The sequence below is a fragment of the Salvelinus namaycush genome, chromosome 2, assembly GCF_016432855.1.
Source record: "Salvelinus namaycush isolate Seneca chromosome 2, SaNama_1.0, whole genome shotgun sequence".
Lineage (NCBI taxonomy): Eukaryota > Metazoa > Chordata > Actinopteri > Salmoniformes > Salmonidae > Salvelinus > Salvelinus namaycush.
Window position 1 is genome coordinate 64,093,936 of NC_052308.1, and position 27,866 is coordinate 64,121,801.

At 44.0% G+C, this 27,866-nt stretch overlaps 1 protein-coding gene across 1 annotated transcript in view; it reads left to right on the forward strand.

The window, feature by feature from the left end:
* Positions 1 to 669: 669 nt before the first annotated feature.
* LOC120027396 (alpha-1,6-mannosylglycoprotein 6-beta-N-acetylglucosaminyltransferase B-like) overlaps positions 670 to 27,866 on the forward strand; it is a 144,680-nt gene continuing 117,483 nt past the window's right edge. The window contains 2 exon segments of the mRNA XM_038972317.1: positions 670 to 737; positions 6,338 to 6,450. Of these exon segments, the coding sequence (XP_038828245.1) occupies positions 670 to 737; positions 6,338 to 6,450 (181 nt within the window).

Consider the following 27,866-nt stretch of genomic DNA (forward strand, 5'->3'; position numbering starts at 1 on the left):
GCTATAACGAAACGTATGCTTAAGGTAGCAGCCTAACTATCAAACGCACCTCAATTTCTCAACCCTCCCGAACCAGACACCCAAAAGCACTCGCGTGGAAAGGAGGTTGAGTAAAGCCCCCAAAGGATACGGGGGACAAACGCTCTAACGCGCATTAGTTCGTTGCTTTCTTCAGAGAGGAAAGGCACCCAATAGACTTCGTTCTCTGAGTGTCCAGCAGTACATATTGGGGACAGGGATTTTGGAGACCAAGTTGCAGAGAAATCAACTGATTCGGTCTAAATTTTCTTCCACATCTGCTTTGAGGAATGCTGCTCTAATACGCGACAAACCAGACCATATCGTTCCAGTTACCCGGACAATCTGCAGCGACTAAAATCGAGCATTTTTTTTTATTTGCAAAGTGACATAAAGCAATCTAAATCGTAGGATTAAAAACACAGACTTCGCTCAGATTTCAAGAAGTCAGAACTCTGGTTTAAGATACTGTTCGCGGATTCAATTAAACGAAAACTTAAGGATAAAATCTTACATCTGACTATTTTCTCGGAGTTGAACCCCTAAAACGTTGAATCCCTAAAACGAGCAGCAGTTTCAGCACCTAGTCGAGGCCCAGGTTGCGAGGTTAACGATGTCGGGGGTCGCTTGTTTGGTTGCGTGTTTTGGGAAATGATTACTGGCAACATCGACGGTAAAATAATGGTTAGAAGATGGCTTGTGACGTTCAAACCTTTCAGGTAAGAGACAAAGAATGTGTAGCCTAATATTTCCACTCTCGGCTTTGGTATTCATTTATAACACCCGGCATATGTGTTACAAATGAATATATTGTCATGGAATAGCACATTTCTTTTTAAAAGCCCAACCTATAATTGTTATTCAACTTAAAGGTTATTTGTCATTTAACCTAATCAATGACGAGAATTAATGTATTGAATGACCAGCATGTCTATAGGCTACACCTAATCCCTGACCATAATTATATTGCAATAAACGGATAAATTGGCAGCAGTACGTGTGCCTGCATGGGAGTTTTCATCAACCATCCTGCATGCGCGTGAGTGTGTTTGGTGATCTGTTGACGGAGTCTCCCGACAACACCAGCTGTTTTTCTCCTCCTCTAACAGAGAAACGAGATTAAATGAGAGATTACGTTCCCGTGTTCACAGCTGTATCCGTATGTCAACAGTAAGCGCGTAAAGCGCATTATCAACCTAGCGAGCTAACGAGCGGTAATAAGATGCTCATCGCTTGGTTTGCTTCATTAGCATGGCACCATATTCCCAAATGGCACCATATTCCCTATATAGTGGACTACTTTTGACCAGGGCCTACACACAATACCCCATAATGTCAAAATTAAGTCATGTTTTTCGATACATCTAGTCACTACACAGATACAAGCGTCTTTCCTAACTCTCTTGCCGGAGAGAGGAAATACACCGTTCAGGGATTTCACCATGAGGCCAATGGTGACTTTAAAACTGTTAGAGTTTATGGCTGTGATAGGAGAAAACTGGGGATAGATCAACAACACTGTAGTTACTCCACAATACTAACGTTAACTCAGTGAAAATAACGCATCCTGTTTACAACAAGGCACTGAAGTAATACAGCAAACCATTTGACAAAGCAATTGACTTTACTGAGTACCACTCTCCATATTTTCAAGCATAGTGATGGCTGCGAATATTATGGGCATGCTTGTAGTGGTTAAGGACTGGGGCGTTTCTCAGAATAAAAAATAAGCGGAATGGAGTTAAGCACAGGTCAAATCCTAGAGGAAAACCTGCTTCAGTCTGCTTTCCACCAGGCACTGGGAGATTAATACATTTTTCAACAGGACAATAACCTAAAACACAAGGCCAAATCTATACTGAAATGCTTAAAAAGAAGACAGTACATGTTCCTGAGTGACCGAGTTACAGTTTAGATTTAAATCTACTTCAAATCTATGGCAAAAACCTGAAAATGGTTGTTTAGAAATGATCAACAACCAATTTGTCAGAGCTTGAAGAATAAAAAATAATAATAATGGGCTAATGTTGCACAATCCAGGTGTGGAAAGCTCTTAGAGACTTACCCGTAAAGACTCACAGCTGTAATCACTGCCAACGTTGCTTCTACAAAGTATTGACTGAGGGATGTGAATACTTATGTAAATGAGCCATTTCTGTATTTAATTTGCACAAGTTAGCAAAAATGTCAAAAAATATGTTTTGCACTTTGTCATTATGAAGTATTGTGTGTAGATGGGCGAACAAATTGTATTTAATACATTTTGAATTCAATCTGCAACACAACAAAATGTGGAATAAGTCAAGGGGTGTGAATACTTTCTGAAGGCACTGTACTGTAGATATGATGGGGGTATTTTATACACGTTAACCATTGGAATAACAAGTCAGTCTGTCACGGTCTGTCATCCTTCTGTAGTGCACCCGGATTTTCTCCGTTGTCTCGGCCTGTTAAGGGGTTTTAACATTGATATAAATTCTCCATTCTGTAAAAAAAATGATGGTTTTTATAAACCCCTATAATTTTCTCTGGTTCAAAGGCTTTGACCTCAACTCCTAGTGTGCAGATTTGACGTTCAATCAGGCTGCATTTAGATTACACTACGATCAGAGCCGACTGCAGGCAATCAGATTATCAACATTTTGATGCTATATTTCTAATTCTATAAAATATATGCAACAAATTTTCCACCAACAGGTTTTTGTGTCAATGCAACACACAACCAATGAAACAAAGTATATCGACTTCGGGCACTTCAATATCACTTCAACACCACACTAAATAGACTGTCAATCTAGACAAACAGAAAATACATCCCTCCTTACTCAGTATCGAAGGCTTGGCTTGATAATCTCCGAATGGCGTTCAACTTTTTGGTGTTTTGTAACGGATGTCTCTTTCCATTCATCAATTGGCCACTGCACAGTTTGGATTAATATATATTATTTTTATTTGTCATTTAAAAAATACATATATACACAAAGATAAAAAAAAATAAAAAATAAACTTTTTTGTATAAAGATAAGCATTATATTGTTAGATTATAGGAGTAACTCTGGTAGGCCTGAAACAGTCTTCCTCACCTCAAGTTCAACTGTCGGAGTCAGTTGGAGCGCCGTGACGCACTGCCTTCATATCATAGGCCTGCAGTAGCTAAGCTTAATAATAGCCACACCATACCTTCACAAGGTTTGGTTTCTAAACTTTATTAGGGTAATAACAAAAGTATGTAAAGCCATTGCTTATAGGGAATATACGAGCAGAAGAGTGAATGTAAACCAGGGAAAAAATAAACTACCCTCAAAAGACCAATTAGTGGTAAAAATATCAGAATTGGTCTGCCTCTGTGAACTAGCCTACATTCAAAACAAATCATTAAAAAATCATTATACAGAGGGCAATCCTAATTGTCCCATTAACATCAGTAACAATGAGCGTAAGCGGAAGACTGCAGGAAAAATAGCCTACCAAATTATTCGAAAACAGTCTGCTGAGCACCAAACAACCCAACCGCCGGTCCACTTCAATCAACCTGGGGGCGAGATCTGATAAGCGCAGGTACGTGTGGCAAGCCAATTAGGAGATAGCGGATCTGTGCGTCTGATCCAATTACCCGACCCAAGCATTTACTTTAAGCATTTTAATTAGAGAGGAGTCCGGCAGGCCCTGTGTCTAATCCTCCTTTATTATCACTCCTCTATCACCCTCAGGTCCTCTATCACCCTCACGGAGGGGCTTTGAAATAGGGATAAACAATAAGGGAGGAAAGATGGAATCGATCGGGCTGAGACGGGACTGGGGCGCAGTGCTTTGACAGACATGCACTCCGAAGCACACATAATTGAAAAGAACACTGCATCTCCATGCAGAAGCATTAGGGACACGTACGCGCGCCCATGGCAAAGCATACTTATGCATACACACGCACACACATTACACACACACACACACACTCCATATGGCCCTGTTCAGGATTATAGAGCCCGAAGAAGCCCAAAGGTCACAGGGAGAAGTTTGGGAAATGAGGGATTAGAAAGAGAAGTTGACTTTAGCCCTTTGCTTTTTCCATTTAATCAGCTCCTGTTCCCTCTGAGTTTGACTGCGTCCACATAGTATTACGTTGCTGTCCTTATCCCCTTATTTCCCTTAGTTTACTCACTGAACGGAACGAAATGGATTGGTAGAAGCAGCATGGTCGGAATGATTTGGTATCAGATACATCAAACGCATGGTTTCCAGCTGTTTGATGCCGTTCCATTTGCTCCGCTCCTACCATTATAATGAGCCGTTCTCCCAGCAGCCTCCACTGTTAACGACTGTACCTATCTATGGTCAGTGGCCCAAAGGAAAGGGAAAAGAAAATGAAGTCATTCAACAGTACTAGGACGCACCCCACAATGCTATGACTTTCTCAAATAGCTTTGTGACCAGATGGTCATAGCCAGGTAAATAATCCCAATCCCAGTTAGGATTTCTGGACGATAATCCAAGATACACCCTGCTGTAATCAAACCTTCCTCCATCCCCCCTCGCCAGATAAAAAAAATATGTTATAGGATTCAAATCTGTTCCAGGATTCGGCTCTCCGCTCCCCCAGACAGCGATTGAATCATCCAGACGTGCTGCACAGTATGCTGGAGCAGATGGATGTAATATTTCAATATTTCACAATGTTCCAGTTTCCTGGGGGAAAAAAGATATCTACGTCAGTAATGAATGTCTCCATGCTGTTCCATCTAGATAGGCTGATATTTTTGTGGTTTCCCTACCTCAGGTTCTTATCCTGTCATTATGCTCTCTGTCTAAATCAGGGGTTCCTAAACCTTTTTCGCTCAGGCCCCCACTTTCCAGCATTGGGGAACATCCTGAGCCCCCCCTTTGGGTGCACACTCCTATTTGTATATGCACAAGCACTGTTCATGACACAAACTGTTCATACCCCTCTTGTTGGCGGAGAGAACATTTTGCAGATTTTAAAGTTTATTTCCTGCAATTCTACACATTTGTTTCATGGGGCGAAGACAAAATATGGAATTTCTAAAGCTCACTTTCTATAAATCTTGCCATGTCTAATGTGTGTTCATGTGATATTTGAGTGACTCGAACATTACAAAAAAATCTATGGGCTAAAAAACATTAGTTGATATGGGCTGGTTGATCTGGACAATTCTGACAAGTTATACATAGCTCTCTAGGGTATGCAATGACCGATATGACAAGAGGAAAACTGATGATGCAATACTCAATTTCAAAATTGTACCTTTCGCGTTCCACAATCACAAGAGTAACTCGAAAGCCAGATTGAGCCCCCCCCCTTTATCACTCTTGACAGCATTGTTCTACATTCAATATCTTGCAATTATCCTAGTATGTTAAATCTGAACTCACATGACAATGTTGTTTACTGTTCATGGAGTGTGTCAAAACTTACACAGAATCCAGCATTCCAGCAAACTCCACTCGCTCGGCTTCAGAGTCAAGCTACAGTATGAATTATTCAATCATTTGTCTCGCTATTGTGAGTCCTAGCTTTCCACTGCTGGCACAGTAACAAAGGCATACAGTATGTGGCTAGCACTGCATAAATTGCTACTGTACGTACTATAACGGTCCAATGCATTTGCTCTGAGAATACATAAATATAGAGGCATACTGTATCTGGCTGTGTAAACATGCACATTTTAAAGTAGTGGTGGGTAGAGGCTGTTGTTTATCTACTGTAGTGTACCCTACATACAGGGATGTCGAGGTAGATTGAAGCGTGGGTAAAGTATACTCCTCTCCTCCCCTACTTACTGTCATACTCCGTTACAGAATGTGCCAGCCAGCCAGCAGCGTTCGTTTAGCCCCGTGGGGAATGAAGGAGGAAGCCTCCTCTTTATCTCTGGTGTGCGTGACACAATACATCAATTATAGGTATTTTGGAAGGAGCTGCTTTTCCCTAATTGGGGAACCTGAGGATGCCTGGATGGGGTGCCAGTTAGCAGGGGGATGGAGACGGGAACTAAAATGGCCCCTGACGTTTTGACTTTAATTTCCTCAGCTGGGTCGGTCTAATTGCCTGTGTTTCCTAATGTATGTTCTTTACTGTGCTGCTGTCCGTCATCTGTTTTCTGACTGTTCCTTTCTTCTCTTCCTCCCTCCGTCCTATCTCTTCATACTTCTCTCTTCTCGTCAACAATCTTTCACTCTCCTCCCTCCCGCACTCTTTCATCACTTCTCTCCCACTCTCTCTCCTTCTCCTCCCTCTTTTCGTCCATGCGTTCTCTCTCCTCTCCCACTCCCTCTCTCTTGTCTTCCCTCCCATCCCTCCATCCAGGATATTTGTGGTGGGGATCGGCTTCTTCAGCCTGTGTTTTCTAATGACCTCCCTGGGGGGCCAGTTCTCAGCCAAGAGGCTTGGGGACTCCCCCTTCACCATCCGGACAGAAGGTAGAGAAAACACTATTTGTGTGAGTGTGTGTGTGTCGCTGGCCCTATCTAAGTGGAGCTGTGGGGTTTGTCTATTTGGGGTTGTCTAGTCAGTGGGAGCTGTGGGGTTTGTCTATTTGGGGTTGTCTAGTCAGAGGGAGCTGTGGGGTTTGTCTATTTGGGGTTGTCTAGTCAGTGGGAGCTGTGGGGTTTGTCTATTTGGGGTTGTCTAGTCAGTGGGAGCTGTGGGGTTTGTCTATTAGGGGTTGTCTAGTCAGAGGGAGCTGTGGGGTTTGTCTATTTGGGGTTGTCTAGTCAGAGGGAGCTGTGGGGTTTGTCTATTAGGGGTTGTCTAGTCAGAGGGAGCTGTGGGGTTTGTCTATTAGGGGTTGTCTAGTCAGTGGGAGCTGTGGGGTTTGTCTATTTGGGGTTGTCTAGTCAGAGGGAGCTGTGGGTGTGGTGTTACTGTAGGTCACACAGAAACACCATTACTCCTACCCTGTGGCACTGCACACAAAAGAGACATATCCCTGTATGAGTGCAGTGTGGTGTACTGCATCGCTTCTAAGGGAGCATTGGTCTGCATACACACTGCAGCAAGATCGAAGGCAGACTCACTCACATCAGCACTTATCGTATGTACAGTAACCCTGGCGAATCATCAGGGGTCTGGTAAGTGTCTACTGAAGGCTGTTGTGAGGGGCTGAGGCTCTGAAGGCTGCATACTGCCGCTTAATATCTCACCACAGAAATCTCATTATCACATTGACCGACTGCAGACGTCACATGACCTCGACTGAGGCCTGCAGGCCAATGACGGGACGGGAAAGAGCTGTGTCGAATCCCACCGTCTCCTACTCTACGAGGTGTGAACTGTGAAGTCAGGGATAGGTCCTCTCTGGCGAGCAGCTGTCCCGCCACTGCCTGAGTAAAAAACAAGAGGCGATTTAGGTCCTTTAGCCGAGGATGAAAAACTCAAGGGAGGATAATCTGATGTAAAGCCCTTCTAACTCTGAGAGGATGTTGTAGTGTTGAGGTGTCTGTGTCTGTGTCTGTGTCTGTGTCTGTGTCTGTGTGTGTGTGTGTGTGTGTGTGTGTGTGTGTGTGTGTGTGTGTGTGTGTGTGTGTGTGTGTGTGAGCACACATGATTAATTAACCACTCATGCGCTGTTGCCTGGGGAGACATCTGGATTGAGCTCATTAAGCGCTGCCGAGTGTCCAACCTATAAGTTTACCACTGGAGTTTGAGTGTGTGTGTGTGTGTGTGTGTGTTTGTGTGTGTCAGATGAATTGGCAGAAAATGAATGGGGTGACAGCAGCAATGTGGGACAAGATGGAGAAGAGAGAGATGGAGAGCTGGTTCCATCTGCTCTCTCTAAGTCAGCCCTGGAAACAAGTGGCCCTTTAATTCTGCCGGCGAGAACCACCTGCAGAACCACTGGTCTAGCTAAGACACACAAGCACGCGGACACACACACACACGCAAATGCACTCACACACTTTGTGTCAGTGGTCTCTGTAATGTTATTTTTGTTCAAAGACCTCAAAGCTTATTTTGACTGAGTACACGTCCACCCTCAGCTCTGGTGTCGAGAGAATAGCGCCTTGTTACTGCTCTTCCTGAGGCGATTCAAGGTGAAAGAAAAGTGCTAGTCCAAAACATCGGAGCTTCCAAATCTTTCCACAAAAATACTATTACAGAGTGTGACTAGCATTAGTCTGTCACCTTGAATCGCCTCAGGAAGAGCGGTAACAAGGGGCTATTCTCTAGAACACCAGAGGTGAGGGTGGAAGTGTACTCAGTCCAAAATAAGCTTTTTTTTTCACATCGTACATAGAGAAACCTTGTGAAACCTCGAGTATATCCTCATATATGCTGATAGTCCATTGTTGTACACAGATACTTACCCACTCAAACGACAGGAGAGCTTTGTTACCAGAGCAGCGCTGATGTCTGATGTTCTCAATGTGGGGGTATAAGTAGAATCCCTATTCCCTTGTTACAGCGACAGTCTCCTCTTCTCCTCTCGCTTCCATGGATTATCAGCTTTCACTTGCCTTGCCTCACTGGGCTCTGCTGAAATCCGCTCTCTCCGCTCTCTCTCCAGCCCCGCGTGTTAGACGCACTGAGTCAACCTTGCCCTGCGTGTTACAGACGCACTGAGTCAACCCTGCCCTGCGTGTTACAGACGCACTGAGTCAACCCGCCCTGAGTCAACCTTGCCCTGCGTGTTACAGACGCACTGAGTCAACCCTGCCCTGCGTGTTACAGACGCACTGAGTCAACCCGCCCTGCGTGTTAGATGCACTGAGTCAACATCCCTGCGTGTTACAGACAGAGGAAATAATCAAGTGAATGAGGAAACGAGAGAATGGAGGAGGGATAGAGAATGGAGGAGGGATAGAGAATGGAGGAGGGATAGAGAATGGAGGAGGGATAGAGAATGGATGAGGGATAGAGAATGGAGGAGGGATAGAGAATGGATGAGGGATAGAGAATGGATGAGGGATAGAGAATGGATGAGGGATAGAGAATGGAGGAGGGATAGAGAATGGAGGAGGGATAGAGAATGGATGAGGGATAGAGAATGGAGGAGGGATAGAGAATGGAGGAGGGATAGAGAATGGAGGAGGGATAGAGAATGGATGAGGGATAGAGAATGGATGAGGGATAGAGAATGGATGAGGGATAGAGAATGGATGAGGGATAGAGAATGGAGGAGGGATAGAGAATGGAGGAGGGATAGAGAATGGAGGAGGGATAGAGAATGGATGAGGGATAGAGAATGGAGGAGGGATAGAGAATGGAGGAATTACTGTAGACTGTTAGAGGGATGAATTGAGAGGAAGTGAAAGGTATAATTGAGAGATTTGCATTGAAAATGATTTTCTACAAAAACCAGAAAAGAGAGGATGGAGACTGCATAAAGAAAAGGGAGTAATTAGACGCAAATGACAGAGAGAGAAGAGGAAGAAGAAGAAAGAGGAATATTTAATGAATATAAGTAAGAACCTGTTTGGAAAAGACTGGATCAAAGGCAGTTCCCTATAGAACCCATTTCTGCCCTGCAGTTTACAGTGATAACAAGGCAACAGTCTCTTATGCCCCAAACCGCCATGTTTCACTTTCAGTGCTATATTTGTCTAAGAGCTAGCTCACTCCGTGTATATTATCTCCCTGGTGGGACAAAGAGCTACAGCCCTCCTCCCTGAGTTCATGCTTGCATCCCAAATTGCACCCTATCCCCTATTTAGTGCACTACTTTTGTCCAGGGCATATGCGGCCCTGGTCAAAAGTAGTGGGCTATATAAGGGAATAGGGTGCCGTCTGGGAGGCAGACTCTGTCTCGACAGATTAATGTAATAGCTCCCTATGTGGCTAAGGAGATGGAGCGGGTCCCAGTACCAGCCAGAACCAGAGCTGTTTAACTAAAGAGTCTACTGTGTGCTATCATATCAATAACTAAAGAGTCATTGTAATGATAGCACACAGTATCGTTGTTATGATAGGGCTTACAGCAATTGACTTGTCATGTGGGACAAGGGGATGAGACACATTGTGTACCTGACCAATAGATGGGGAGATCACTGTCAATGGAGAAGTGAAAAGGTGCTGCTTTAACATGTGAAGACTGTGAGGAAGGACACTGTAGTCCATTATCAGTAACCATTATCATTGGTTATCCACATTGCACAGAGAGAGAGTTGAAGGCCGAGAAAGTGGTGCTCTACCATTTGAGAATACAGTTGTGATAAAGACATGTATAGAAGCTCAAGCTTTTTATCAGGAACGATAGTCATCGTTCGTACACTAGAAACGTGAGGCCATTTGAAAGCCATCCTCTTCTCTTGGCGAGGTGGTGATTGGCACGCACCGTTTGCCCCCGATTCCCCTCGCCCTCCGTGCTCTCGACATGTTTCATACATGTTGTTTATCAGTGCGATCGCCTATCCCCCCCCCCCCCCCCCCCCCTTAGCGCCTTTCCTCATCGGCGTGTGTCGAGCAAATCTCGCATGACAATATCGTGCTATAGCCTCCACAGGAAGTACAATCACATGGGGAGAGCAGCAGCATCAGCAGCACATCCTGCTTCGCTTCAGGTCAGTTTAGCTGGCATGGAGTGTACGGTACATGACTGTATATATTTGGAGGTGAATTGTAATAAAGTAGATTGGATAGAGACTCTGGAGGCATTTGGTTGAATACTAATTATATTTGTAATGTGCAGATCCACAGGCTACATAGTATGCGTCTGATTGCACCATGTAATATAGATCATGAAGATAGCCTCGAGTTCTTCCATATTCTGCAGATGTCTGCATCCTGTGAGCTGTTACTAACCGGTTCGGTGGACAATTGGGATGTAGCCCCAGGAAAGTCATTGCGTTCTGCCAAGAGCAAAATGTTCTGCACTTCACTTGAGCACTTCTGCCTCGACATGTACACCAATCCCTCGCTGTATAACTACGGTAAACCTATTGCCTCTCTTTACAATCACCAGCTTGCCAACATTTGCCTCCAATCTGTTTCCCTGAAACCGCAGCCCATCCACAGTGCCAGAAGGTGCATGCTAAGGGGGAAAATATATCCTCTCTCAACAGGCCTATACTCCTGTGGCATAAGCACCATTCCCCTCTCGCTCTTAATGAGGAATTTCCATGCAAAACCTTATCTCATATTCGTTCCGTACTAGCAAGGTGACCTCAATTACCTTGTCAACTGCACAACGCACATCCAGCTTTGTCCATAGGTTGCTAGCTCATCGCTTCTCCCCCTAAGCCGGTTATCCCCCCCCCAGTCCTGATACCCCGTAGTATTCACTATAGGGCTTACCACTGATACACTAGTAGTCTTCAGACTTCTCTGATGGCTGTCGGTGGGAAGCTACTGACACTACACTATATCGTGTTTTCGAGAAAAGTAGGGAAATAACATCCATTCTTGGTTGTCGTTACTGGCCCGGGCTGATAAAGTCCAGGAGCTTACCTACCGAGGCATAACTCAGATTAGTTGTTCACCCCTCCCCTCTTCTTCTCTCGTTCCCTCGGAGATGAATACATTAATCAATCGCCTGGAGTGAGACTGAATACTAATTGTGAGACGAACAGCTACAGCTGCTAGCACTGCTGAGGTATTCATTATGACTTTTTTCCCTTTTTTCCCTTTTTTCCCTTCGTTATCTTTCAATGTGCTGTCGGTGTCGAAGACTGCTCACCGCGGGCCCTCGCAGCCAGAAGAATGCTCCCTGCCTTTGTTTGAAAGAGACAGTAATGATCGCTCTGAGGCAAGAGGAATTCATTTATTTGACACAGATATTTTTAACTTTTTAAAATGTAACATTTATTTAACTAGGCAAGTCAGTTAAGAACAAATTCTTGTTTATAATGACGGCCTACCGGGGAACAGTGTGTTAACTACCTTGTTCAGGGGCAGAACGACAGATTTTTACTTTGTCAGCTTGGGGATTTGATCCAGCAACCTTTCGGTTACTGGCCCAACGCTCTAACCAGGCCCCGCTATCTTAAAAGTGGCATAGCCGGCTCCCAAACAAAGGAGGCTCTAAGTTTCAGGGGTTAGAATGTTCCCCCTCATCGAGAGGCAGTGTCAAACGCAACCCTCTCATTTAGCCTCTGCAACCACTCGCTGTTTTGCCGAACTCTCCCAATTAAAGTAGATACAGGGAATGCTATTGCTAACATGTCTGCTTCCAACTCACACCCTCAAACACGTAGATCCTCTGAACGCAGCTCACTTTCCAGCCCACTTTCCAGCCCACACTCTCAAACACCCTATCGCCTGAATTCTAATCACCTGTTCACACACCTGGATGTCATTATCACACACTATTTAGTTCTGTGAGGTATTGTTTGTTTTGTGACACATGGCTTTCGGAGCGCTGGTTTTCCCTGTGATTCACTCCTCCCATGTATGATAGTTTTTGCCTGCCTCACTAATGACGACTTTTGCCAATTCCCTGCCTGTATCGGATTTCCTATCGGATTTCCTGTTATCTACCTATTTCCTGATCTCCCGGACTACGTTACTAGCCTTTTCCCTGCCTGTACTGTTGCCCTTTGGACCCCCTGTGTATGACCTTCTTCCTGCCCCTGGACCCAGCTCCCTTCCTCCTCCTTTGCAATACACACCTGCTGCGCCCTGCGCTTGAAACCAGCTCTCTGTCTCCCCTCGTGTTCATTACAGTAGGCCTAGTCAGGGCCGGCCTGCCCATTATGCAGGATAAGGCGGCGCATGGTGTGGCAGATTGACGAGGGCGGCATTTTCCGAGCTAAACTGACCAAGATGCACATCCAACAATACATAACACCTCACATAATTCTGCCCGTAAACAATGACAATTTCTCTCAACCAGTGGCATATGGGCTATTTAGGTGAGCGCTGATGTCGCCCCGTGATAAGCAGGGCCCATTTAGTCAAAGACAGGGGGTGCAAAATATTTAGCTTGTCCATTCCCAGCGCGCTTCTCCGGGGTGCTGTTGGAGAGACGCACTGCTGCAGCGCTCCACCGACGTGCCGTGAAAAAATGATCTAACATAAATCATGTAGCCTATAGCCTCCGGTAGAAAGATCACTTTTTAGGCTACATCAGGCACGCTTCTCCTATCAAATAGCCTAACAAAATAAACAATGTTCTTTGACGTGAATATGACATGTTAACAAACAATATATCCTAAAATGTCCTAAAAACAGGACAGGTCAAAGTAAAATAGACAATATGAAAGGGACAATCAGGCTACTCATAACTGGTTTTGGGGAGTTTCACCCCGTGTGGGGTTAAAGGTCATGATAATCAGTGATTTCAAGTTTGTATTCATGCATTTTTTTAATGATATACAGTATGCTAAGATGTTAGCACATGATATACAGTATGCTAAGATGTTAGCGCCTGCTACACAGTATGCTAAGATGTTAGCACATGATATACAGTATGCTAAGATGTTAGCACATGATATACAGTATGCTAAGATGTTAGCACATGCTATACAGTATGCTAAGATGTTAGCACATGATATACAGTATGCTAAGATGTTAGCGCCTGATATACAGTATGCTAAGATGTTAGCGCCTGATATATTCACAGCATGTAGGCTTAGTCTCTGGGAGACTAGCAAGCAGTGCTCATTCATACAGTAGTACACTGCTGGGAGGCTTCGCCCAGTACTCTCCAGTGCTATTTCAGGAAGCTGGCGCTAAGGAGGACAGGATATGACATGGGTGCCCCTCAGGGCAGCACTGGGAGAGAGAGGACATGATCCAGACAACTACTACTGGAGCTGTGACTCCTCTATCTCTTCTCTCCCTGCCCTCATTTCCCATTTCATATTTAATGCACTATATTCAAGCTGGAGGAAGATTTACACCTCTCTCTCCCTCTCTCGCCTTCAGCGTCCTTCCACCTCCATATCTCGCACTCAATCACCTCTCTGCTGTCTCTTCACTTTCCATCCTTCATACCTCTTTCTTAATCTCTTTCACATCTCTATCTCACTCCACCTCTCATTTCATAGAAACTCATCCCTCAGTATACACACTGTCAGAGTCATGTCACTGGATGGACAGTCAAGGATGTTGAATTTAGTGGAGTGAATGGAAAAAAACTAGAGAAGAGGGTAGGCTCCAGCGCTATAGGGAGAGGTTGACTCATTCTCTCTGTCTGTCTGTCTGTCTGTCTGTCTGTCTGTCTGTCTGTCTGTCTGTCTGTCTGTCTGTCTGTCTGTCTGTCTGTCTGTCTGTCTGTCTGTCTGTCTGTCTGTCTGTCTGTCTGTCTGTCTCCGTGTCTGTCTGTCTGTCTCCGTGTCTGTCTGTCTGTCTCCGTGTCTGTCTGTCTGTCTGTCTGTCTGTCTGTCTGTCTGTCTGTCTGTCTGTCTGTCTGTCTGTCTGTCTCCGTGTCTGTCTCCGTGTCTGTCTGTCTGTCTCCGTGTCTGTCTCCGTGTCTGTCTGTCTATCTGTCTCCGTGTCTGTCTCCGTGTCTGTCGGTCTGTCTGTCTGTCTCCGTGTCTGTCTGTCTGTCTGTCTCCGTGTCTGTCTGTCTGTCTGTCTCCGTGTCTGTCTGTCTGTCTCCGTGTCTGTCTGTCTCCGTGTTTGTCTCCGTGTCTGTCTCCGTGTCTGTCTGTCTGTCTCCGTGTCTGTCTGTCTCCGTGTCTGTCTGTCTGTCTCCGTGTCTGTCTGTCTGTCTCCGTGTCTGTCTCCGTGTCTGTCTCCGTGTCTGTCTCCGTGTCTGTCTGTCTGTCTGTCTGTCTGTCTGTCTGTCTGTCTGTCTGTCTGTCTGTCTGTCTGTCTGTCTGTCTGTCTGTCTGTCTGTCTGTCTGTTTGTCTGTCTGTCTGTCTGTCTGTCTGTCTGTCTGTCTGTCTGTCTGTCTGTCTGTCTGTCTGTCTGTTAATTTGCATTGAGTCTTTTATCACCCTGGAGGATGTACAGACAACCAAAGCCAGCCCTGACATATGATTCCAACGTGAAAAGAAATTCAAAAGAACAACAGAAAAACAGAGCTGTGAATAGAAGGAAAGATGAGTCTCTCTGAGCCTCGCGGAGCAGTTAGACGGGTTGACTTGAGTGTGAGATGTGTTTCAAGGCCCCAGTTGGAGCGTTTGCCAGCAGAGACTGTCACTGAGCTCCTGTGAAGCTTTTCTCTCAGGTGGAGGGAGGACAATTGTTGGGAATTGAGCGAGCACAAACACACACCCTCCATTTCTCTCTCTCTCACACACACACACACACACACACCTCAGCTGCCAACAATCGGCACTGCCACCTCTCATCGCAGGCACCGCCAATATTAGCTGTCATGTTTTGCATTTCTCACGGCGGCGTGATAACGCCTTAACGCATCCCGCTGTCGCCTCCAGTGTTTACAACGTCTCACTGTGATGGAGCTGTCACTCACAACCATAACAGCCCCTAATGCCTAGCTCTTATCATCTCCTAGCCTCCACAACACATCATATCTCCCCTCTGGAACATTATTAACATCAGCAAGACAACAGAGCTGATCATGGATGAACATGAACATGGTCTACACACACCCACACAGTTGTGAAGTGGGCACGACAGCGCCTCTTCCCCCTAGGAGGCTGAAAATATTTGGCATGGGCCCTCAGATCCTCAAAAGATCTACAGCTGCACCACTGAGAGCATTTGACTGGCTGCATCACCGCTTGGTACGGCAACTGCAAGGCACCCGATCACAAGGCACTATAGAGGGTGGTGAGTATGGCCCAGTACATCACTGGAGCCGAGCTCCCTGCCATCCAGGACCTGTATACCAGGCGGTGTCAGAGGAAGGCCCTGAAAATGTTCAGACTCCAGCCACCCAAGTCAGAGACTGTTCTCTCTGTTACCGCACGGCAAGCGGTACCAGTGCACCAAGTCTGGAACTAACAGGACCCTGAACAACTAATACCCCCAAGCTAAAAGACTGCTAAACAAGACTGTTAAATATCTAATCAAATGACCCTTTTTTACTCTCTTGCACTGACACTGTGCACACACACTGGACTCTACCCACACACTCACACATACTTATACTGACACCACAAAACACACACACACACACACACACACACACACACACACACACACACACACACACACACACACACACACACACACACACACACACACACACACACACACACACATACACACACACACACACACACACACACACACACACACACACACACACACACACACATGCATACTGATGCGACAAACACACACTTTCACACTCCCAACATAGCTGCTACTACTGTCTATTATCTATCCTGTTGCCTGGTCACTTTAACCCTCCCTATATGTACATATCTACCTCAATTACCTCGTACCCCTGCATATCGACTCGGTACTCCCTGTATTCATGTTATACAGGGAGCCTCGCTATTGTTATTTTACTGCTGCTCTTTAATTATTTGTGTAACGGATTTCCTCTTCGTCTGAGGAGGAGTAGCAAGGATCGGACCAATGTGCAGCGTGGTAAGTGTCCATAATGAGATATTTAATAACTCAACAGAACACTGAACAAAATAACAAAAGTACAAACAAACAACCGAAACAGTCCCGTATGGTGCAAACACTAACACAGGAAACAACCACCCACAAAACACAATAGAAAACAGGCTACCTAAATATGGCTCCCAATCAGAGACAACGACTGACGCCTGCCTCTGATTGAGAACCATACTAGGCCAAACACATAGAAATATAACAGAACAAAACATAGAAAAACAACATAGAATGCCCACCCCAACTCACACCCTGACCAACTAAAATAAAGACATAAAAAAGGAACTAAGGTCAGAACGTGACAATTTGTTACTTTTATTTATTTATTTTAGGTCTTTAAAAAAAAAAGTTGATTAAGGGCTTGTAAGTAACCATTTCACTGTTGTATTCGGCGCATGTGACAAATACAATTAGATTTGTTATTACCTGGTACTCCCTATATTTAGCCATGTTATTACCTGGTACTTCCTGTATTTAGCCATGTTATTACCTGGTACTTCCTGTATTTAGCCATGTTATTTTTACTCTTCACTGTGTATTTATTTATTCCTCAGGTCACTATTTCCATTAAAAAAAAAAAAAATCTATATCTTTAATTCTGCATTATTGGAAAATGACCTGTAAGTAAGCATTCCCCTTTTAGTCTACACCTGTTGTTTACGAAGCATGTGACAAATAACATTTTATTTGGTTTAATGATCAGTAATTACCAGGTCCACTTTCATTGATGCTTCAAGAGGAGTCCTCTCTTCTTATGGGCAGTGTGAGTTTTGGAATGAGCAATGGGAATGCCTAAAATGGGTGCCATATGGTCTTGTCTTTGCTTTGCCCTTGTGTAATTAATGAGAGAGATCAACATTAAGAATTGACCCCCCCTTCATTTTGATTTTAGGACTTTAAGTTAAAGAGTATTTTGACACAGATACATTTTGACCCCCCACTACCAACTTGCTATGCTGTAGAAACAATTTTCTGATACGGAACAGCATGAAAGAGCGTAATCATGAACATAATAGCACTGTTGCTGTAGAATACACACACACACACACACACACACACACACACACACACACACACACACACACACACACACACACACACACACACACACACACACACACACACACACACACACACACACACACACACACACACACACACACACACACACACACACAGTAGAGTAAAAAGTCCTTGTTGTGCCATGGTCACATCGCATATCAATCAAAATGGTCTGCAAGGTAAGAATCTGTGATAATGCGAAGTTATTGGAAAAATACATTCTTATTGGTTCATCCAAGGCTGTTTCTCTATTTTGACTACTTTGCGGGCCTTGGAGCACAAGTCTTGGGTTTGGACATGGGAGCCTTCACATACTTTAAAGTGGCCCTCTTACTCTAAAAGGTCCCATTAGGACAAAACATGAGGTTTCAAAACATGCCATGGTATAACATCCATCCATAGGATAAGGTGTCCATATTAGGACAAACTGAGGCTGTCCTAACATGGACACCGTACATAACAATCATTTACACTGAGCATACCAAATATTAAGAACCCCTTTCTAATACTGAGTTGCACCTCCCTGTCTAGAGGCGTCACTACAGACCCTGGTTTCCAGGCTGTATCACAAGTCCCATAGGGCGGCGCACAATTGGTCCAGCGTCTCCCGGGTTAGAGTTTGGCTGGGGTAGGCCATCAATAAGAATTTGTTCTTAACTGACTTGCCTGGTTAAATCAAATCAAAATGTTGGCTGGATGTCCTTTGGGTGGTGGACCATTCTTGATACACACGGGAAACTGTTGAGCGTGAAAAACCCAGCAGCATTGCAGTTCTTGACCTAAACCGGTGTGCCTGGAACCTACAGTACTACCATACCCCGATCAAAAATACTTACATGTTGTGTCTTTCCCAGTCACCCCCTGAATGGCACATATACACAATCCATGTCTCAATTATATCAAGGCTTAAAAATCCTTCTTTAACCTGTTTCCTCCTCTTCATCTACACTGACTGAAGTGGATTTAACAAGTGACATCAATAAGGGATCATAGCTTTCACCTGGATTTACCTGGTCAGTCTATGTCATGGAAAGAGCAGGTGTCCTTAATGTTTTGTACACTCAGTGTATATGGCTGTACAATGTAACTATGCAGATTCAAGACACAGAATACATTCGCGTAACTGCTGCTGTAAACCACATTTCCTTATGAAATACACATGTTGACTGTATTTAAAGGGAAACCATTTGTTTAGACAGCAGCTCTGATTTTTTTCACTACTGTCTAAATATTCCCCGAAGTGTTTACTGATGGTGATGGTGTAGTACAGATTATAGAGAGATATAGAGTAGCCAGGTTAGCTTACATTTTTTACATTTGAGTCATTTAGCAGACGCTCCGTTCCAGAGCGACTTACAGTAGTGAGTGCATACTTTTTCATACATTTGCATACTTTTTCATACATTTGCATACTTTTTCAAACATTTGCATACTTGTTTCATACTCAGGGCAATGTTAGAGCTACAGTACTTAGTGCAGTTTCATGTACACATTATTTACTGTGGTGATCTCCAGGGTGTATCCCAAGTGGCACCCTATTCCCTATATAGAGCCCTATGGGCCCTGGTCAAAAGTAGTGCACTATATAGGGAATAGGGTTCCATTTGAGACACGGCCGAGGCCTGGTTCAGTAGAACTCGTTCGTCATCTGATGGATTGTGTTGGGTTGGCTTCTTTATTCTTCCCTCTGACTGATTTGTTTAATGTTCCAAATGGGAGTCAATGGAGTCGTTCACATCAGCAGCAGTCTGTGGCTCAGAGGAGTCGTTCACATCAGCAGCAGTCTGTGGCTCAGAGGCGTCAACGGAGTCGTTCACATCAGCAGGAGTCTCAGTGGCTCGGTGGAGTAGGAGTTGGAGGAGACTGAGGTGGTTGGTTGAACTTTCTCACAGTGAATCTGTTCAACTCTGGATACAGACAGTATGTTTTATTTTTTTATTTCACCTTTATTCAACCAGGTAGGCTAGTTGAGAACAAGTTCTCATTTGCAACTGCGACCTGGCCAAGATAAAAGCAGTTCGACACATACAACAACACAGAGTTACACATGGAATAAAAAAACATACAATCAATAATACAGTAGAAATATCTATATACAGCATGTGCAAATGAGGTAGGATACGAGAGGTAAGGCAATAAATAGACTATGGTGGTAAATTAATTACAATATAGCAATTAAACACTGAAATGGTAGGATGTGCAGAAGATGAATGTGCAAGTTGAGATACTGGGGTGCAAAGGAGCAAGATAAATAAATGCAGTATGGGGATGAGGTAGATTGGATTGGCTATTTACAGATGAGCTATGTACAGCTGCAGTGATCTGTGAGCTGCTCTGACAGCTGGTGCTTAAAGCTAGTGAGGGAGGTAAGAGTCTCCAGCTTCAGAGATTTTTGCAGTTCGTTCCAGTCATTGGCAGCAGAGAACTGGAAGGAGAGGCGAACAAAGGAAGAATTGGCTTTGGGGGTGACCAGTGAGATATACCTGCTGGAGCGCGTGCTACGGGTAGGTGCTGCTATGGTGACCAGTGAGCTGAGATAATGCGGGGCTGTACCTAGCAGAGACTTGTAGATGACCTGGAGCCAAATGTGTATGGCGACGAATATGTAGCGAGGGCCAGCCGACTAGAGCATGCAAGTCGCAGTGGTGGGTGGTATAAGGCGCATTGGCAACAAAACGGATGGCACTGTGATAGACTACATTCAATTTGATGAGTAGAGTATTGGAAGCTATTTTGTAGATGACATCGCCGAAGTCGAGGATCGTTAGGATAGTCAGTTTTACTAGGGTAAGTTTGGCGGCGTGAGTGAATGAGGCTTTGTTGCGAAATAGAAAGCCGATTCTAGATTTAATTTTGGATTGGAGATGTTTGATATGAGTCTGGAAGGAGAGTTTACAGTCTAACCAGACACATAGGTATTTGTAGTTGTCCACATATTCTAAGTCAGAACCGTCCAGAGTAGTGATGCTAGTCGGGCGGGCGGGTGCGGGCAGCGAACGTTTTGAAAAGCATGCATTTGGTTTTGCTAGCGTTTAAGAGCAGTTGGAGGCCACGGAAGGAGTGTTGTATGGCATTGAAGCTCATTTGGAAGTTAGTTATCTCAGTGACCAAAGAAGGGCCAGATGTATACAGAAGGGTGTCGTCTGCGTAGAGGTGGATCAGGGAATCACCAGCAGCAAGAGCGACATCGTTGATGTATACAGAGAAGAGTCAGCCCAAGAATTGAACCCTGTGGTACCCCCATAGAGACTGTAAGAGGTCTGGACAACAGGCCCCCCGATTTGACACACTATCTGAGAAGTAGTTGGTAAACCAGGCGAGTCAGTCAATTGAGAAACCAAGGCTATTGAGTCTGACGATAAGAATACAGTGATTGACAGAGTCGAAGCCTTGGCCAGGTCGATGAAGACGGCTGCACAGTACTGTCTTTTATCGATGGTGGTTATGATATCATTTAGTACCTTGAGCGTGGCTGAGGTGCACCCATGACCAGCTCGGAAACCGGATTGCACAGCGGAGAAGGTATGGTGGGATTCGAAATGGTCAGTGATCTGTTTATTAACTTGGCTTTCAAAGACTTTAGAAATGCAGGGTAGGATGAATGTAGGTCTATAACAGTTTGGGTCTAGGGTGTCACCCGCTTTGAAGAGGGGGATGACCGCGGCAGCTTTCCAATCTTCAGGGATCTCGGACGATATGAAAGAGAGGTTGAACAGACTGGTAATAGGGGTTGCAACAATGGCGGCGGATAATTTTAGAAAGAGTGGGTCACAGCTGGGGGCAGAGGGTGGTCTATAGCAAGCGGCAATGGTGAGAGACTTGTTTCTGGAAAGGTGAATTTTTAGAAGTACAAGCTCGAATTGTTTTGCTACAGACCTGGATAGTAAGACAGAACTCTGCAGTAGATTGCAACACCGCCCCCTTTGACAGTTCTATCTTGGCAGAAAATGTTATAGTTAGGGATGGAAATTTCAGGGTTTTTGATGGTTTTCCTAAGCCAGGATTCAGACACGGCTAAGACCTCCGGGTTGGCAGAATGTGCTAAAGCAGTGAATTAAGCAAACTTAGGGAGTAGGCTTCTAATGTTAACATGCATGAAACCAAGGCTTTTACGGTTACAGAAGTCAACAAATGAGAGCACCTGGGGAGTAGGAGTGGATAAACCTCTACATCACCAGAGGAACAGAGGAGAAGTAGGATAAGGGTACGGCTAAAGGCTATAAGAACTGGCCGTCTTGCACGTTCGGAACAGAGAGTAAAGGGAGCAGGTTTCTGGGCACGATAGCATAAATTCAATGCATAATGAAGACAAAGGTATGGTAGGAAGAGAGTACATTGGAGGTAAACCTAAGCATTGAGTAATGATGAGAGAGATATAGTCTCTAGAGACGTTTAAACCAGGTGATGTAATTGCATATGTGGGAGGTGGTACAACATGGTTGGTTAAGGCATATTGAGCAGGGCTAAAGGCTCTACAGTGAAATAAGACAGTAATCACAAACCAGGACAGTAATGGACAAGGCATATTGATATTAGGGAGAGGCATGCGTAGCCAAGTGATAGTATGGTGAGTAGTTGGGCTGACTGGGGACACAGTGATTCAGACAGTTAGCAGGCCGGGGCAGGCCAGGGCTAGCGAGCTAGCATAAGGGCCTTAGAGGGACATCGCGATGGGGGAAAGTCTGTTTTTGCCTCCTCGTGCGGTGACGTCGATAGACCAGTCATGGAATTAGTAGGGTTCCAAGTAGCAGAGGGATCCAAGTCCAATTGGCAAAATAGGTATAGTGGTCCAAGAAACTAGCCGATGGATCAGCTAACAGTCCAATATGCTCTAGATAGCTAGCAGGCCGCGGTTAGCAGAATGGGCCTTCAGGGGATGTCGCGCCTGAGGGGCCTGTTGGGATCCTCGGGCAGATTATGTCGGTATTCCAGTCGTGAAGGATCGGCGGGGTTCCGTGCCCCGTACCAGCAGTAGAAGGGGTCCGGATATTGTAGACGAGGAGTGGGCTTCAGGAGTAGCCCAGGAGCTCTAGCCGGGAGATGGGTCTAGCATGGGCTAGCTCCAGGCTAGTTGGTGCTTGCTCCGGGATGGAAACCTTAGCCAGGAGTAGTCAACCTGGGTTGCGGTTAGCTAGCTGCCATGATCAAGAGGAAAAGGTTCAGAGTTTGCTAGTAGAAATCCGGGGATATGGAGAGAAAAATAGGTCCGGTATGCTCTGGTTTGAAACGCGTTGTACCAACTGGCGAGAGCTTTCCGAGTTAAAGGTTAGCTGATGACCGCTAGCAGTGGTTAGCTGACTGATAGCTGATAGCTGGTAGCTAGTTAGCTAGCTAGCTCCAGTTGAGGTATTCCAGTTCGGAGGTAAATAGAAATACTTTAGAAAAAATAACAGATCCACACCACATTGGGTGAGGCAGGTTGCAGGAGAGTATTTTGAAGTTGAGGAAAAATATGAAAAAGAATGCGAAGAAAAAGATATAAAAAGATATATACATGGGACGAGACAAGACAAAGACGTCTGACTGCTACGCCATCTTGGAAATCTTTACAGTAGACTGAGACACACGGAGATACACACCGACTCTTACATGCCCCAGACGCATGCACGAGCCTGGTTACCCGTGTAAACACACACACACACACGTCCGTATACACACACACCTGTATACACACACACATGCTTACACATACACTTACACACCCGTTTACACACACACACACACACACACCCGTATACACACACGTACACAAACACACACACACTCTTTCTCTTCACCTCACAGCATTGGGCACTAGGAACATCTGAACCCCGACACACCACAGCACAGACACATGTGACCTTACCGTTTTTTTCAATCACTAATTTCAGAATCTTGTGGTCATTTTTCAAAACTCTAGACACAAAACTCAAAACGGTCATCACTTGTAACGCAGGCTGTCCAATGTTCAAAACATTGCATTGTGCATTCATATCTTTAAAGAAAGCTTGCACTTGCAGAATCATTGATTCAAATAACTAATTTATCATGAAATACCACAGGAACATTAATTTAGATCACCCACACAAGATACAGATAGTTTCACTGTGTAGTTGTTCGTACAATCATTAATTATTGTAGTACAAAATATGTGATACATTTTTCATTATGGTACTACACGTAAATACATCACTGTGAAAGGACTAGTAGCGAGAATACTACAGACACAGTGGAACCATTGAACAAAACCTGAAATGTATTGATGAAATACAATCAAATCACAACATAGGTTTCTTTGAATCAAAGCAAAAATAATTAGCTACAAATAAGAAGACTACAGTAAAACGTCAACTGATACTCACCTGGCTTACTGTGAGGGCGCCTATCATATACCTTCCACCTCCATATGGAGAAAAATTCCTCAATTGGGTTAAGGAAAGGAGAGTATGGGGGTAAGTAAAGGGTGGTAAATTGTGGTTGGGCCTGAAACCATGCTTGCACCATTTGAGCATGGTGGAACCTGACATTATCCCACACAATGACATAGGTCACGCTATCTGCTCTACAGACCTAATTTAGCTCATCAAGGAAGGTTACAAGGAGAGCTTGATAGTTAGATCATTTTAATGAAATGAATAGACAGTCATCTCAGATGTAATGTGTGAATTGCATTTTGAAATGGTAATACTTTGATGTTAAGTTGTGTCATTTTGAACAAGTGATTTTAGTTCAATGAACAAATGATCTTAGCTTTATGTGTATTGTATCCAAGCAATTGGAAAAAGTGTTAAGAGTTTTGAAAAATGTGCATTTTGATCATCATTGGTTGTGAGTTTTGTGCCTTGAGTTTTGAAAAATGACATCAAGGTTCTGAAATTGGTGCCAAAGTGATTGTAAAAAAAGTGTATGATCCTTGCCTCCAGCTCCCCACACTATTACATTACATGAAATGATTAATTCATTCAAACTCAGTCAGCTGTCACTCTAAAATACTTAACTACACAGCATGAGTAGGCCTACTTATGTTCTTTGTAGGTAATTGCATTTCTGAGTACTGATGTGTGTTTTATATCCATATTGAAATGCATCCTGCTGTGAATCCTTTTTCCCTCGTCTAGATGAGCAGTTCTGCCCAGGCGACGTATGCATTATAAATCCTTTGCATTATTCAAAATATAAATATTTGTCATATTTATAAGTATTTGTCAGGCTTAGGCTTTGAACAAATACATTTTCCCATATCAATTTTCAAAGGTTATTTCAGCTGGAATATTCATGATGACTCCAAACAGAAGGAAGCCTGGTAACGCTCGAAAGATCTGCTACAAGTTGAACAGATTGATAACGTTAGTGTACAGTACAGTCAATGTCTTACTAATTGGTGCTGCCAATAACTAGGCCTAAGTCAGTGGAGGCTGGTGGCTTGAACAACTGAGGAGGATGGGAGACCCACGGTATTGGCGCGGACCACACGGAGACCACAAAGTGTGTTTCAAAAATCGTCAAAGACAAATTATTTTAACCTAAAGCATTTAATAACGACATTTATAGTACACTATTATGGGGAATGGGAATGAGAGCGCTACTTACACAGCGTTGGAAAGGAATCACAGCAGTGATTGAATGAGGGTATGAGGCATGAGTTGAGGTGTTCAGAGGCTTGACCAGTGCAGGACAGGATTTTACTGGAAAGACGAAACAATAACACAAGACACTACACAGTTAGACAAAAGAGCTAAGAATGAGTTAGTCCAAGCAAGGAATACAATCTTTGATGTGTAATAATGTGATTGTATATGTGATTGACTCGACACACAGTAATCAGAGAAAATTGATAGGGGTACTCACAGTGCTTGGAAGGAAAACATTCAATGTGCCAGTGGATGAACAGGCACATGAGACGTTGTGGCTTCAGTTCATGTCAGGAGAAAGTTGACAATGGTAGTGGAGTGGAGTAGTCATCACCTGTTAGTCAGGGAACAGGAGGGGACATAGCTGTAAATACAAATAGCAGATACATTCCAACCATTGTATGTCCTCTCTGATGTTGCACTTATCCTGGGATAGTGTATGACCTTGAGGCTCACTCCCCTCAGTGAGCTTGTCCAGGAGTGGGGTCAAGAGGGGGTTTACTTGAGATGGGAGTATCTAGAGTTGAGAATTGATTTATGCCATTGGATGAGATGGTGTTTTGGTGCTATGAATTACCAGGAACGGGATTAAAACCTCGTTTTAGGGACCAAACTGAACGATAATTTATAGCGAATGTTATCTGGCTAAGGGATTTTCCTTTCTCAATTATAAAGTCCCTTTGAGAATTGTTCCTAAGATCGGTGGTTCGTCATGTAGGTTGAGAGGGGTGTATCTTGGCTATAAAATATTTTTGTACTTTGCTGTTGTCACTTTTCAATGGTTCATTAGAAATGGCGCATCATTGAAAGTCAAGTGCTATCTTTTTATTAAAGATGTAGTTTAAGTATAACTCTGACTGGTGTGCGAAGTTTGTTTCTCCTCATTTGGTCATGCAGAAAATAAGCCACCACAAGGCCTTATAAAAAAAAAAGACTCACATCTGCCATCACTATTATGTCGATTGATTCATTCCAGGTAATCATTTTGGATTAAAAACGTATAGGCAGCCTAGTCAGCCCAATTTTGAATATAATCTCAATTTGATCACGTTCACATTTTCTCCTGACACACAAATGGACTATAAATACATAACGTTACCAATTAGTTTACCCTGACCAGATGGACAGGGTGCATAGGCTGCATGCAGCTGCTCTTAATAGTAACCTACAGTTGATCAGACTGAAAAATGGTCTCGTTTTCATCGCATACAGCATGTCAGATTTCTAATGTTTAGGTGTAGCCTAGGCTGCAGCAACATTTATGTCATGAGTTTTTGGTCGTGACTGTCCGGAGTAATTTTATGTTATCATCTCTGCTAAATAAATACCGGAAGAAAGTGGAAAGCCTACCTGAGCACACGCGAAAAAAATTGCCGCGTCAACGTCTCCTTTTAATCTAACATTTAATGGATGATTCGATGGAAGCTATCAAATCATTCAGAATTGTTTTTGACATCCCAGAAAAGATGTTCAGCATGTAGAGAATCTTAGCGTTCAATTACAGGTGGCTTGACGATAGGCTCCCTGTTAACCAGCTGTACATTTGATACCAGTTGGTATTGAACTCCCTCCCCTTTTCATCCTTCTTCATGAAACTGATCTCAGGCAGAGGTCGACCCTCGCTTTCAATTCACACCTTTTCATCCTTCTTCATGAAACTGATCTCAGGCAGAGGTCGACCCTCGCTTTTAATTCACACCTTTTCATCCTTCTTCATGAAACTGATCTCAGGCAGAGGTCGACCCTCGCTTTTAATTCACACCTTTTCATCCTTCTTCATGAAACTGATCTCAGGCAGAGGTCGACCCTCGCTTTTAATTCACACCTTTTCATCCTTCTTCATGAAACTGATCTCAGGCAGAGGACGACCCTCGCTTTTAATTCTCACCTTTTCATCCTTCTTCATGAAACTGATCTCAGGCAGAGGTCGACCCTCGCTTTTAATTCACACCTTTTCATCCTTCTTCATGAAACTGATCTCAGGCAGAGGACGACCCTCGCTTTTAATTCTCACCTTTTCATCCTTCTTCATGAAACTGATCTCAGGCAGAGGTCGACCCTCGCTTTTAATTCACACCTTTTCATCCTTCTTCATGAAACTGATCTCAGGCAGAGGTCGACCCTCGCTTTTAATTCACACCATTTCATCCTTCTTCATGAAACTGATCTCAGGCAGAGGTCGACCCTCGCTTTTAATTCACACCTTTTCATCCTTCTTCATGAAACTGATCTCAGGCAGAGGTCGACCCTCGCTTTTAATTCTCACCTTTTCCGTGTACCCCAAAGAATGAAAGGGGTACTTCAACAAAAAGTCCACAACATGTTCGGCAGCGTTGGCCAATCTACCACTCTGGCGGAGAGAAATGCAGTCTCGCGCTGGTAGCTAGCTAGCTACTGAAGTTAGCAAGGCACATCTAAATAAATTGCACTAACTGGACACAAAAATAAAGTTCCAAACCCAAGAAAACAATGTATAATATACAGTTGAAGTTGGAAGTTTACATACACTTAGGATGGAGTCATTAAAACTAGTTTTTCAACCACTCCGCAAATTTCTTGTTAACAATTGTTTACAGACAGATTATTTCACTTATAATTCACTGTATCACAATTCCAGTGGGTCAGAAGTTTACATACACTAAGTTGACTGTGCCTTTAAACAGCTTGGAAAATTCCAGAAAATGATGTCATGGCTTTAGAAGCTTCTGATAGGCTAATTGACATCATTTGAGTCAATTGGAGG